Genomic DNA, 14,542 nt, shown 5'->3' with positions numbered 1-14,542 from the left:
TTTGTCCATTGAAAATCTTGGCAAGGGTGCTACATCGGAGTCGATGTCGGTCACAAATCTATCACATAATATATAGCCATGTTTGCATGATGTCCTTGCATTAATTACAATCACCTGAAACTAACACCGTGCCTTTCGACTTTAAATATTCTTTATCATTTTGCAAACAGTCGTACAAATCTATATCTATCAAATTTGCAGTGGGTGAGTTTTCTCCCCATTAATAAACCGCAGCTAGGTAAATGTCAGAAGCATTGTTAAAGAAATATTGATCAAATTTTAACCAAATAATTGTGTCATGTACATTTTATATATTAATATACCGTTCTTAACATTATATCTGAGATACACAACAAAACCACCGCTATTTCTTTCAGCATTGCGATGTCTGAATTTACGATAAAAATATATAACATGGAAACCCTTCCAACTATATTTCACTCGATTTACTAGTCCATGATTGAGTTAAGATGATGACGTCATTTTTCGTTAAAAAGTCAGTGAAGTTTTTGTCTGTTGTTTTACTAGAACTCAGTCCGTTATAGTTCAGTCCGTATTTAAGCCCTTCCGCGTTTTTACTAGGCATCTGTAACTATTTTCCCATTAACATAAAGTTTTCGCAGGACACCCATGCTGTATTTCCGGCTTCCTTTTCTTGTTTCATCTTTCGGAAAAGTATCTTCCTTTTTGCTACAACTTCCGGGGAAACTGTTCCGTTATATAACAATAAGTATCCTTTAATTTATGGCTGGATTTACGGACAATTTCCATGTCGGTTTGCATACGATTCTTCGACTTCTGTTTTGCGCATGGTTTTGATCACTTAATATAGCACCCGTGCCGTGCGCTCTTTCAATTTTAATGTTCGACACGAAATCTTTTGGGAGCTGTAATATTTCCACCATGAAATTTCTCAAAATGGCTTCAGTTTTTTTTGTGCTTTTCATATTCTTCCTCTTTAATCCCACCAAAAATAAAATTATTACGATTATTGATTGCGACTGTATGTATAATAAGGATTCTTTCATCTCTTCATTTTTCTTCTAAAGATTGCCGATTATTTTAAACGCTTCCCCTGTTTCAATTCCGCAGACGCTATTCGATTTTCTACACGATCAATTTTCTCATCACTGAGTTTAACTTTTTAATCTACATGCAACCGTAAACGGTTTAGTCCTTTATCAAATTGTCAACTTTGTTTTGTAGCCACTCCACTTTTGATTCTACCATTCTTTGAATAGACTCCAGAGATTCAAGTTTTTATTTGTTTGGGTCGTCAGACCAAACAAAAAATGGTAGCGAAATTTCAAACTCTAATGCTGTTAATTGCAAGTGCCGAAAGTAGTCCACTTTTTTGAAGCGGTTACTTCCCTTTATATGTAAACTAACGCCGAAAAATTCAGGGGAGATCACTGCGTAAAGATGGTCAAATGACTGGTGCATTAATTTTCAAGCAAAATAATTCCCGAATGGTCGAAGATTTCTAATATTGTTTTATTCTTTATAGATATACATGCTCATAGTAAGCTCCATGATTATTTACATCTTTGTCAAACATCAGTAAGCGTCGTTACAAACCCTAATATAGAATAATATAGTTTTCTTCAGGCTGTTAACAAATAAATTCACCGTGGCCGAGGGGTTTGCGCGCTCGCTTAGGAAGTGAGAGGTCTGGAATTCAAATCCCAGTTAAGGCAACTTATTTTTTTTTCAAATTGTTTATGTAAAATACACATTGAATTGAATATCAGTGTTTAAATTACTCTTATAGCCAATTTACTACAATTAAAACGCTGGAATGCATAGGTGGCACTTTACAAAAACAGATTGGTTTATAATCTCACAACCTTCACCTTTCTGACATTCTTAGACCCAAACAAATTCAGCGCCTTCTGTGCTTTGATTTTTTATCAACATCGCTTAATTCTATGTTCCTAACGTAGCAATAATTTCCGCATTTGTAGACCAACCAGATATGTCCTCCATATTGAAGGCGCTTTGTCAGGGTTGACTTGACCCCTCAATACATCAAATCTATTATCGACTGGTACAGTTACTTGTGATGTTGATTCTTGATCTTGTTCGTATAATATAGATTTCGTCTCACGTAAAACCTCGCTTACCTCTATTGACTGGTCTGTAGCCGATGGTGATAATCTGAATTTTGATAATTTACTCAAATTGTGTTCATCATCACTTTCACTACTTTTTTCCTTTTTCCTCTCTTTTAGTTTTTTTATATTATCGTAATATTAGGTCCATCCTTTCACTGATTAAATTCCCTCTCCACTGATATAAAAATCCAAAATGTCAGTTTACTTTTCCAACAACAAAAAAAACAACAAAAAAACCCACTCAATTTCGAGAGACACAAAAAGCAGGTCTTATACCTTTCGCACCATACTGCTAATTTTAAAGAAGGCCTCCCATGAAGATATACCATCGTAGAAAACAATTAACATATCTTTATTTTAAATGTGGCCATCTAAACAATATATAGAAACAAAAACATCATTAAACAATAACAAATGTTCCATTACGATTTTGGCCTATAGCTTTTTTGACAAACGCTCAAATGCTGACGAAGCAGTCTTAATATATGAAGAACCTGTAAAATTACAGGAATGTCTTAACGACATTGTACAATATTATAATATTTGGAATCTTAACATTAACGTAAGTAAAACTTAAGTTCTTGTAATTGGGTCAAGAAATGATAATATTTTTAACTTCATTATTGGTGATACACATTAAGTAGACTCATATAAGAACCTTGGGAGTATATTCCATTAAACTAGGTAGTTTTTTTTAGTAAAAGGAAACACTTGGCTGATCAGGCAAGAAAGGCATTACACTTTAATAGTTTATCAGAGAAGCTACAATCTCTCACCAACTGACCTCGTGCTTTCAGCTATTTGATCATACCATCTTGCATATTCTAATTTACTCCGCTGAGGTATGGGGATATGAAAGCTCGACAATGCTAAAAAAATCAATTTGAATTTCTAGGAAAATATTACATTTAAGAACATTATGCATGTTGTACGCAGAAACTGCCAGACACCCTATCTGGTTTAACAGTTATATGTAGGGTGATTGGAATAGGCTGGTGACCGGAAATCAAAATTAACTTTTTTAACTAGCCAGTGTATGAAAATAAAACTTTGAACCTAATTGGATACTTAAGATTAAAGAAATTCTAAATGAAGTAGGCAGTTTTGATTCATGGCTTAAACAAGGAGACATAAATAGCCAAACTATTAAAAATACCGTGAAACAAGTCTTATATGAGATCAAAACCTGCAAACAAGACATTCGTCTCTTAACAATTTTAATGAAAGACGAAATAATTTTTATATTTAATGACTCTATGAAACTTGAAAATTACCGTCTAAATCTAAATATATAGAGGATATTAAAATTACTTCTATAAATACAGGATGCATTTTCTTCGAGTGGTATGAAAATAAATATTTCACGAGTGGCAGTATAGCCACGGGTGGAATATGATAATTTTCATTCAACAAGAAGATAAATACTGTATTTATAGAAAAAAAAATGAATTTTCTGTTACTTTTTCCTCTTTTTTTAACCTTATGAATAGGAGGAATTCCCTTTTAATTTTGATTGTTGGCTGAATTTAGAAGAAAGTAGTCCGGCACAACACCAGTGAAAATACGGTAAATATGTTTCATTGCAGTGAAAGTAAATTTTTATAGTGAAAATACTAAAAATAAAAACACGCATTTTATTTCATCAATATGCATCTATAAGTATAAGAATGAGGTTTACTTAAAGTAAATACTTATCATTTAAAATTTAGAATAGAGAATGATCGTTTCCTTGTTCAAACATGCAAAGAATACATGAACGCAGCGTCTTTCAAATATTTGAAAGACCCTTCTGAACGTAAATGCCTAGTTTGTGATTCTTTTGACATAGCAGACGAATTTCACTATCTGTTACAATGCTTTTAATGACAAACGTAAAAATATATTCATAGACATTATTATAATAGACCTAATATGATAAAATTCAGGCAACTACTCACAAATAATTCAGTCATATTTTTTAATAATCCTAATACTGTAAAACAACCACCAACATATTTGACATCTACCCCCGAATCCCAATCCTTTAAATAATATGTTGTCTAATTAATATAAATATTGATAGTACTTCTTCCGAAGCTCAGCTGCCATGTTACTTAATTAATAGTATATTGATATAGTATGCATTGATAGGCCATGTATTGGATACTCTGTGTTGCTACATGTAATTAAAGTTAGTTAATACTATTGTTCTGTTCTGTACTATTCTTTCTAATAGCTTGAAGCAGTTTTCATTGCTGACAGTGATTTAATTAATGTATGGTTCAATTATGACCGTCACAATGTTACCGCTTGTAGATCAGTATCTGGAAGTTAATTAAAGATTGCAATCATTAGTTGACCATTTCATTGTCATAAAATATTTATTTTTGTACACGTACTGATTAATATACGATATCTAATTTGTTAACATTTTAAACAAACAATTCTGGAAACAAAACAAATTAAGGGGAACACTTATTGCGTGGAAACTTTTAGATTATAATAATTTCATAGATGTGGAGAACTGTAACCAGACATTTAAGGATTTAAACAACGCTGATGGTGAGTTATAAATATTTACTTTTAACATTTAGATTTGTTTATTGGAGTTTTAACTACATATTCGTTTATTTATAACATCACGATAGTACGTTGTTTAATATGAGTTTTTTAATGATTGAAAAAACTATAGAATACGAGTATTTTGTGTCTTTTTGCTGTTTTTGTTATCTCATTTTCTTTTTTAATTTTCGTTTAGTTTTATAATGATATTGAATGTAATTAGAATAAAAAAGAGTTATTTCACATATCAATAAAAATATATTGATAATAATAATAATAAAAATAATAATAATAATAATAATAATAATAATTATTATTATTATTATTATTATTATAATATAATAGTATTCGCAATTATAATAGTAGTAGTAATGATGATGATGATGATGATGATGATGATATACAAATGCATATGAGTAATTTTATTCGACATGTAGTTTTTGTTTTGCTATCTTCAGATGAGAGTTCCCTGCAAGGTGCTAAAAGTAAAGAAACCTTGGTAAGTAATTTGTATTTTTTATTTACCAACATCATATGCATTGTTTTTTTTTATATATATTTATAAAGGTAACAGGTACCATGGTGCTGTATTAGGTATAAGCTAGTATTGTAAGATGGGAAATAATCACATGTATCATACGATGTGAAATAATAGCTAGAATGTTACGAACTGAGATAAAAATTAATATGTTTCAGAATCTATATTAAATAAAAGCTATTTTAATACAACTTGAGATAAAAGCTAATATGCTTCGAACTGAGATAATAGCTAGTATTCTACAAATTGAGATAATAGCTAGGAAGCTACTATGTGAGATAATATATAGTATGCTGTGAGATAATCGCTTGTATGATAAGATGTGATATACTAGTCTAAGAGTTAAGTTTGTACAATGTAAAATAATAGCTAGTATGATACGAACAGAGAAAATAGCTATTATGCTACGATGTGGGATACTAGCTTGTGTGTTAGGATGTGAAATAATAGTTGGCATGTTGGGATATGAAGTAATGTGATGTGAGATAGCATCTTTATTACAATCTTATCTATACATGATTGCAAACACATAAAACATAGATACAAAATAAGATAAAATATGACAACTCTGTATAGCCATTCAAGTATTTCACAAAATACGAACCTTTACGAATTATTGAATATTGTCATTATAGTTGGAATGCTTCCGATGTAATAAGTTACAACAAGCTAAATATAATTTGATTATTGATATTAAGTTAGAAAATATTTACAATTAAACATCAAAGAGTAATCATAGAATATTGGAATTTTAAGTATGATAAAAGAAACCATCGATTTATACTTTAAACACGATCGTAATGTTATCGAATTTTCATTCTTGTCAATTGAACAATCAGAGCTCCCTTTGTGGGATTGTCTATACATAATGATGGAACTTTCAGAGACTTGTTTGTCTAACCCTGAAAATTGGCATTTTGTTCTGCAAATGTATGATGAATATTAAGTTGTGTTTATTCTGCCAGATTCACTTGTTTTTGTAACAATATAAAACTGAAAATATGAAATTGCTGGCAAACATTTCACCCGTGAATAATCAACAATACTTGTTCACTTTGTATTTGATTTAACATTTCCGCAATCGAACAGTTTTGCAGACTTATATATAAATAATCTGTTGTCTACGTTATTTAGATAACGGACGACCTTTTGGTGATTGGCTGATTTGTATTGGCCGGGTTTCTAATAGCAATAAGCCCATGTATGCATTGTGTGTCTATGTGCATTTTTGTACTCGTCTTGTATTCGTTAATTTATCGATCAATTATTTTAGGTTTTAATTAGCTGCACTAATAAAATTTAAAGAAGAAATGTATAAATTTGTTCCCGGTATGTATCTCAGTAAAGGTGCTTTATGCATGCGCAAATTTGTACGGCAAAGGGAGTTTCAATAATAAGTTTGTAAAAAACAGGTGAACCTGCCTCAATGCTTCAAGTTTTCAAAACAATTGTATTTTCATATAGAATTTATTTAAAAGCTACTAAATTCCCAGATATCTGCTTTATATGTTATGAACATATTTTAGATTTATTTGACTTCTTATACTGTATTGTTGAAATAAAGCTATAGTGTAGTCTGGTCCTGGGGCTCAGTTTTTGTATTACTGGTATAATGTTAAATATCCTTAAACCTTAAACGGAATGTTCCAAAATTAAAACAGTCCAAATCTATTACACAAATTCAGCAGGAGAAGCGGTAAAGATTCAAATACAGCGAGAGATGACAATGATGGGACTTTGAAATATCTGAAAATGAGTCATTATAAAAGTCCATATTTTATATAAAAAAACACACACCTTTTTTTAATTCTATAAGTTCCCAAAGTTTGTTGCCTAAACATCGACAATGATACTTTTGGGGACAAGCTATGTTTTAAGTTTATTCTCTATACCTGATTTACAGTACAATAGCGATCATTGATCACATGTATCGAGTGGCATCTACTTGTCAAAAGACAAAAACTCATTAACAGGGTAAAACTCTCTTTTTATTCAAGTGCAATAACTCGGTCATAATTATTCAACCGGAAACCCGTTTAATATGCTCAAGTACTTGAGGTACCGATAAATCCTGTAAAGTTTCCATTAGTAGAAAGAAGTTGACAGAAATTTAAAAATAAAAATAATTAATAGGTCATATCTTTGACAAAAATAATTGAACCGGAAAATGCAGATGATATGATACTGATCATTCAGTAAATTGCTACTCTGTTGCAGGGGACACAAACATGTTTGATAGGTCTTGATTTTGAAATATATACATGTATAATAATTGCCTTAGTGGTGTTCATTCTAGAACAAAACCAGTTCAAGTATGCATCATGTATCATTACAGACAATTAAATCTAAATATTAACTGTAAAACAGACAATAAGGCAAAATCTATATATAGATTTCAGTATTATGAAAAGAAAGCACATCAATAAATGTAAATAATGGCATGTAACAAATAGTTTTATTTGTTATACTGTTGTAATTTTACAATTACCATTATAACAAGAACAACATGTATTGGAACTCGGTATCGAGTCTGTTTCACTATATTGAACAAATATCATTAATTTACTTCCTGTCATTTACATATTAAGAATATGAAAAGTCTCTTCAAACTGTTTTAAAATCGAATTGTCGAACAATAACTTTTAAAAGAGTATACGAAGTCAATGAAAAAAAAAATAATTCGTTGTTTATTTCTTCCAGTATCTGTTGTTATTGTATATGTTTATATAGTGATATATTCTGTTGATCTATTAGATACCGTAAAATGACAAATATATAGAGGATCATCGAGTGGTATGCCAATAAATATTTCATGCTCGAGTACCGGTAGCCATGGGTGAAATATGATAATTTTTATACCACAAGATGAAAATAAATCCTGTATTTAGAGAGAAAAAAGAATTTTCTGTTTATCAGATTCATTTTTCTCTTTTTTGACATTACAATATAAAGTAAAAATACTTTAAAAATATTTCCAGTAAAAATACGGTAAATATGTTTAAATGTTTATGAAAAATACGCATTTTATTTCATCAATATTTCTCAATATTTCAAGTACATTATAAATTACAATTATATTAAACTCTGTTTACTACAGTACAGTTGATTGACCATACATGAAAATCTATCGTGGCGAGCAAAAATTACATTGATTGTACAGGAAAGCAATATTTTTGGATTTCTTTGATAGATTGAAATAAACTTGTCTTGTTGGAACTGCCAACTGTTGATTTAAGTGATCAAATAACGCACCTTATGAGTTTGTAGACCGACTCTGCATTATTATGACTGTATATGCCCACCTTTACCTCGTTTTTATACCTATATGAACATTAAAAATGTTCACGTTCATTTGTATAACTATTATAATAAGATGTATTAAGGTTCAAAACACCCTATTTTGAAAATAAGAGGAAATAATTTGAATTTAATTCCAATTTTCTTTTATTTTCAGGATACTACTGACTGCCATTGGGACAATATTATTTTGTTTAAATTTTGTAGATGTGACTATTTCCAACCAATCAAAGCTGTTTCAAAATAAAATACAATTATTACATCAGTTGCAACCTGAGATTAAAGTACCCAATCCAATTTTTGAAAAGGATACACATATCGAACATGAAAAGGGAAATGTTATCGACTCTGTTAGACAACCAACACAAGTTCTTCAAAAAGAAATCCAACATATTGCTTTCCTTAAAGTGCATAAAGCTGCAAGTTCAACTGCTCAGAATATATTTCTCAGATACGGATGGAATAAACAACTTACATTTGTCCTATCTCCGGCCAAGAATCCATTTGGCTATCCTAATATTATAAGTTTGAGAGAGTCGCTGACAAATTCGAACATTTTACCACCACCGCCTAATAAACATTATGACATTTTGTGCAATCATGTATTCTACACAAAAGAAGCGTTCTCTAAATTTATGCCAAGTGATACTGCGTATATAGGAATAATCAGGGAACCTTTTGAATTATATAAGTCAATCTTAAACTATTTTAGACCAAGATATATTTTCAAGAAAATCGAAGGTCCAAATCCTGCATCTACATTTTTAAGAGATCCTAAGAAATTTGAGCCAAAAGGACGTGTGTCCAGCTCCTGGACTAACAATCGTATGGCCGTTGAATTTGGCTTTCCGGAGTCGGTTTTCACAGTATATAATGAAACTATAGTGAACAACTACTTGGCGAAGCTGGATACAGAATTTACGCTTGTGATGATTGCTGAGTACATGGAAGATTCTGTAGTTTTAATGAGAAGACTATTAGGGTGGCAAACAAAAGATATTCTATTTTTAAACTTAAATATTGCGCATAAAAAGAACGAATCTATGCTTTCACAAACCTTTGATCGCGATTTCTATCGCAGGTATGCAAAAGTAGATTATGCGTTGTACAATTTCTTCTATATTCGTTTACGGAAACAGATTCGGGAGCAAGGTGTAGATTTTGATGAAGAGCTACTGGCGTTTAAGGATCTAAGGAAGAGAACACAAGAATATTGTTCTCAGACTAAAGTTGTCCGCCCTTTGTTTGTGGCGGAAAGTAGGTGGGGTAAAAGTTTTACTATCGGTAAATCTGACTGTAATGATATGCGGAGAGGCGAGATAAATTTTGTGACTATGATACGAATGAGACAGTATGGAAGTAAAGACATCTAAGTGTTACAAACAAACTTTTCATGCTTTATAGATCATTGGTTATAATATTTTTATACTTTTGCTGATGTGCTCTTCAATTATGATATCGTTTTATGTCATTTTCATCTATTAAAAGATGAATTATTTGTAAAATTTCATAAAATATTAAACAAAATAAAAACATCTTATTTGATACAAAAATGTTGTAGTAAGAGAAAAAGACTGCCCTAAAGAACGCCCTAACGGCAAAACTGAAAATGTCGCAGGTTCAGTTTGATCAGTAATGCAAGACATACAAGTTATGAAGAAAGACAAGAAAAAAATCTCACTAATATTATATAATTATAATTAAACGATGTATTTAACGCTTAACATACACTGAACGAATAAATATTCAAGGGCGTTGAATTCTAGAACACAAATTATATATGACTTATAAAGAAATCCAGGTGAAACTTCTACGAGTGAAGTAAGCTATTTATCAACACTTTTCATATTTAACTTATTTCTTTTTATTTTTGTTTTGTTTTGTTAATGAATGCCTACTGAGTCACAAGTTAGGGAACTATGGGTTTGAGTAAAGTATTTACTTGGATAATTAGGAAGTATTCGGCTTTCTGACATTACTTTCAAACTTAATAATTATCATAATTATAACTACATTTAAAAGATATAATCAACCTTCACCATTATTTTTTAGATCTAGCTTTGGTTAATTAACCTAAGTATATACGATAATTAATTAAATGAAATATAATGTAAAGACGCCATTGCACTGTCTTCTCTTAAATTTAGTTCATACACATTTATTTTAGTTCGATTGTGTTGGAAGCTATGGGCTTATTGAAAAACTCTTGAATCCGTTTCCAGAACCAATTGGTACTAAGCAAGGAGTGTAAAATGTCTTGCTGACGGAAACAACGGCCTTGCCCTAACGGGGTTTAAACCTTAGCGGCTATTAATCCTTATATTACTAGTCCAACGCGTTAACCACTCTGCTACACCGTAACTCTTAGCTTCTCTTAAATTTGTATGATATTGCATAAGATGTTTACACAGCAAAGGGCAAAGAAGTTTCATCAGTTTTTTCAATAGCATGTCAATACAAAATGATACAGGTGGACATGGAATGTTGCGTAGAAAAACTTCAAACAAATTTAATCTTCAATATATAATTATATATGTAATGGCATAACAAAGAAAATGTATTCCTATTATAGATGAGAAGAAGGAATCTCAGCACTTTACTGATTCGGTCCTTTCAATTACCTAGACAAAAAAGCCTCACAGAAATTGCAAAGACGTGAATATTTTAAAATTTCAATGCTTAAATTTTGTTTCACCATCTTACTGGTATATCGCTGACATTTATAAGAGCACTGAGTATATATATATAATTATAGTCCACATGAAAGAGGCAAAGTTTCTATTATGAATAATACATATCAATTTGAATTGTAGTAATTTTGCAAAGTGTTTAGTTGCCAATAACTGAATTGTTAAACATTAATATTCAAAGAAGATAGAACAATAAGCATTGTTTCATGATAACTATTTCCAGAAAAATATAGATGGATGAGGAATGGGGGATCGTTGATGACTGATTATTGGTTAACCAAGGGTTGTTCTACTGCTTGGAAGTTTTTGTATAAATAAGTCATCTGACATTATTACATCAACTAGGCAACCTGATGTCTTAGACTATCACCAGGGGAGGCCATAAAAAACTTTCAAAGATATGAAATCAGAATGTATGACAATATCACGACAAAACAAAATTTGTTTCAAAATTAATTTAATTCAAGACTAATAACTTCAAATTCCGTTCAACATTTCTTAAAACATAAAATCGAAGAAGAAGAAAACACAGCAAAAAACAACAACAACATTTCGTTGTGCGGGCAATTACATTTTTTAGTGTTTATTTTTGATTTGTCGAAATGAAAAATAAACTCAATGAGGATTTATATACAGATTATTTTGAAAGGATGACTTTGCCCATAAAAACAATTTTATAAAATTGTATATTCATTGAAAGTAAATACCGAGTAAATGGAAAAAGGCCAATTTGGTCCTTAACAGTTTTCATGCCTGCTGGTCCATATGGCATATTAGTAAGTCAACACTTTACATGTATTTAGTGAGACAGGAGATAAGAGGTGACTTTCTACAATAAACTTGCATCTTCATTAGATTGAAAGCATTTATATGATTATGATATTTTATCACACTGTTATATTAAATTATTATAAATTGTGACGGACTGATACTGATCCAAATTATTAAAGTCTTTGTTGAACGATAAAAATGTGCCATTGAATGAATTGAAAGATGAATTAGTTTCGAATAAAATTGATATTGATAACTTTACAGATATTGTATATGATGTTCTTTTAAAAATTAATGGTAAAACTTTGAACACTAAAAAGCCTAAACGTGTAATTAAAAAAGAGCCAAGGTTAGATTATTGTTGTAAACTGGCGACAACATTTTTCTTGGATAATAAAACAATTTTCCATCAATATTCTTAGCTAGCATTTTGCATTGTAGAATTGCTTTTTGCAATGTTTAAAAGAAAGTAAAAAAGAAAGTAAAGTGTTACTTTAATTATGGGTAAATGGTTAAGTTATCTTCCATAGATGAAATTAGTCCAAGAAAAGTTTGGAAGTATATACCTATATATACATATATTTAGTAATTACATTTGGATTAAAACAAGGAGAACCACTCTCGCCATTTTTATCCTCTTTGCAAATGATAGGGGGCAGGGGACCTAAAAATGAACAATTTTGTATTTCAGTGTCACCAGAAACACAATTCCAAATATTTCAAAATCTGTTTCACAGGCAGATACCTAACTAGTTGCACAGCATTATTCAATGATATATGACATACATTGAAGAAAATAATAGTTTGCATGCATTGCTCCTTCAAAAAATGACTGACAGTAATTTATATTTACCCCCACCCAGCCAAAATCACACCTAAAATATACCAATATGGGCAATCTTCATGAAGGTGCAGCATACTCCAGAATCCGCCCGATTCCTTTAAATATATCACTAACACGCAGTGAAAGCTATGGCATTTTCAAAAATGACCAATAAAGTGTCTGTCATACGTTTAGATTTTTCACAAAATTTATCTGAAATTTCTTACTTGTTTGGCGCCAACTGTCAAAGCTTGATTTTTAACTTTTTCACCTCCATTCGGAGAGTCAGAAATACATACAAAGCTACCAAAATGCTTAATGGTAAAAACCCAAAAATACTTCTCATTTCCTACACACAAACAAGAAAGAATTACAATGACAGAGAAATAACAGAAATTATCAGTACCTTCAAAACACCATGACTGAGTTATTAAAAAAATTGACCGGGGCCATCATTCGAATATGTCCCCTGCCCCCATATATGTGCTAACATTGATCATAACTATCTTACTGATAATGATCTTAACCAGTTATGTATGTTTTTTTTGTTTTCTATTTGCTGAGTATATAGCGCTCCTCACCACTGACCCACAAGGCTTACAAGCCCTAGTAAATGTATGTAAATTCTTTTGTTTTGTGTCAGTTATTACTTTTATTTCTTTTTTATGGACATGGTTAGTAATTTATAAAATAAAAAAATGAAGACAAAATGTTTTATTGATTGCAAGGTGTTTCCGGAGTTTTCTAGTATTTATTATTGGAATAGGATGAAATACTTGATTGTTTATGTTAAAAATTAATTTGAGTTGAATAACAATATGTAGCCGTTGCTTTCGGCGACCCATTGATACAGTCGTTTCATGCATGCCCAGGTCAGGTTTTATTTTTCACCGCTTGTGAAATGGCGTTTCTCTTTTCCATAAAGAATGCCTCAAGTGTTTTGGTGCTTCTCGTTAAGTTTAATATACCAGTTGAATCGGAACATATTTATCTGGAATATGGTACATGTTTATTCTGATATAACGAAAAACTGCAAATACCATTAGCGGTGACCAAATGTAAACAATTGTCACGTGATCACCCATCCCGTGTAGTCGCAGAGCATATAGAAAGTGCTCAGCTAGTGCAAAACAATACGTCAAATGAAAAATATTTGGTTTAAGGTCCATTATACTTTAGAAATGCTATCATTTTTGTTTCTCCAAAACTGTTTTTTTCTTGTTACAGTTACCTAAAACATACTCATTTGCTATGTACATGCACTGTCTTTTTCATATTTAGCTATGTTGGCAATTGGTATGATAATAGTGAATAGTATTTTGTATGGAAGTCAAAATACTACTTTGTTTATAATTTGTTACCTTCGGTACATAACTGCATGTTCAGCAATTTTTTTTTAGTCGTAAATCATTTAACATGCACTTTAATAATTCATGATGTAAACATTTTTTAAACACATATTTTACATTTCTAAAGAATTTAAAAAAAAAAGATTTCTGAGGCATAACGTGTCTTTAATCGTTTTGCTTTGATGTCATTGATCAATTTTATTACTTGTAGTGTAAAAATATTAGACTTCATAAAATATTGGTAATGATCTATAACTATTGTTATACGATGACACAAATAAACAATCAAACTACTATGATCCGTTTCAATATTTAAAAAAAATGGGTTGATATCAATGATAACAGTATAAAAATGCATTCAAATATTTGCTGTTTGAAGAACGATAAAAGAAATTTATTACCGTTTACACTTAACAAAC

The 14,542-nt window shown here is 30.7% G+C and overlaps 1 protein-coding gene across 1 annotated transcript; it reads left to right on the top strand.

The window, feature by feature from the left end:
• Positions 1–4,197: 4,197 nt before the first annotated feature.
• Positions 4,198–10,025, top strand: LOC132747613 (galactose-3-O-sulfotransferase 2-like). The gene is made up of 3 exons (XM_060737032.1): positions 4,198–4,655; positions 5,114–5,154; positions 8,648–10,025. The coding sequence occupies exons 1-3, from the start codon at positions 4,653–4,655 to the stop codon at positions 9,861–9,863; spliced, it is 1,260 nt and encodes a 419-aa protein (XP_060593015.1). The 5' UTR covers positions 4,198–4,652; the 3' UTR covers positions 9,864–10,025.
• The last annotated feature ends 4,517 nt before the right edge of the window (positions 10,026–14,542 follow it).

The sequence above is a fragment of the Ruditapes philippinarum genome, unplaced genomic scaffold (genome assembly GCF_026571515.1).
Source record: "Ruditapes philippinarum isolate M1 unplaced genomic scaffold, ASM2657151v2 ctg1011_1_1_1_1, whole genome shotgun sequence".
Lineage (NCBI taxonomy): Eukaryota > Metazoa > Mollusca > Bivalvia > Venerida > Veneridae > Ruditapes > Ruditapes philippinarum.
The sequence above is the reverse complement of the archived record's forward strand: the minus strand, read 5'-3'. Positions and strand labels throughout refer to the sequence as shown.

Coding starts and splice junctions, on each gene's coding strand:
- LOC132747613 (XM_060737032.1), top strand. Junction 5,155..8,647: donor CTAAAAGTAAAGAAACCTTG/GTAAGTAATTTG, acceptor TTTTATTTTCAG/GATACTACTGACTGCCATTG.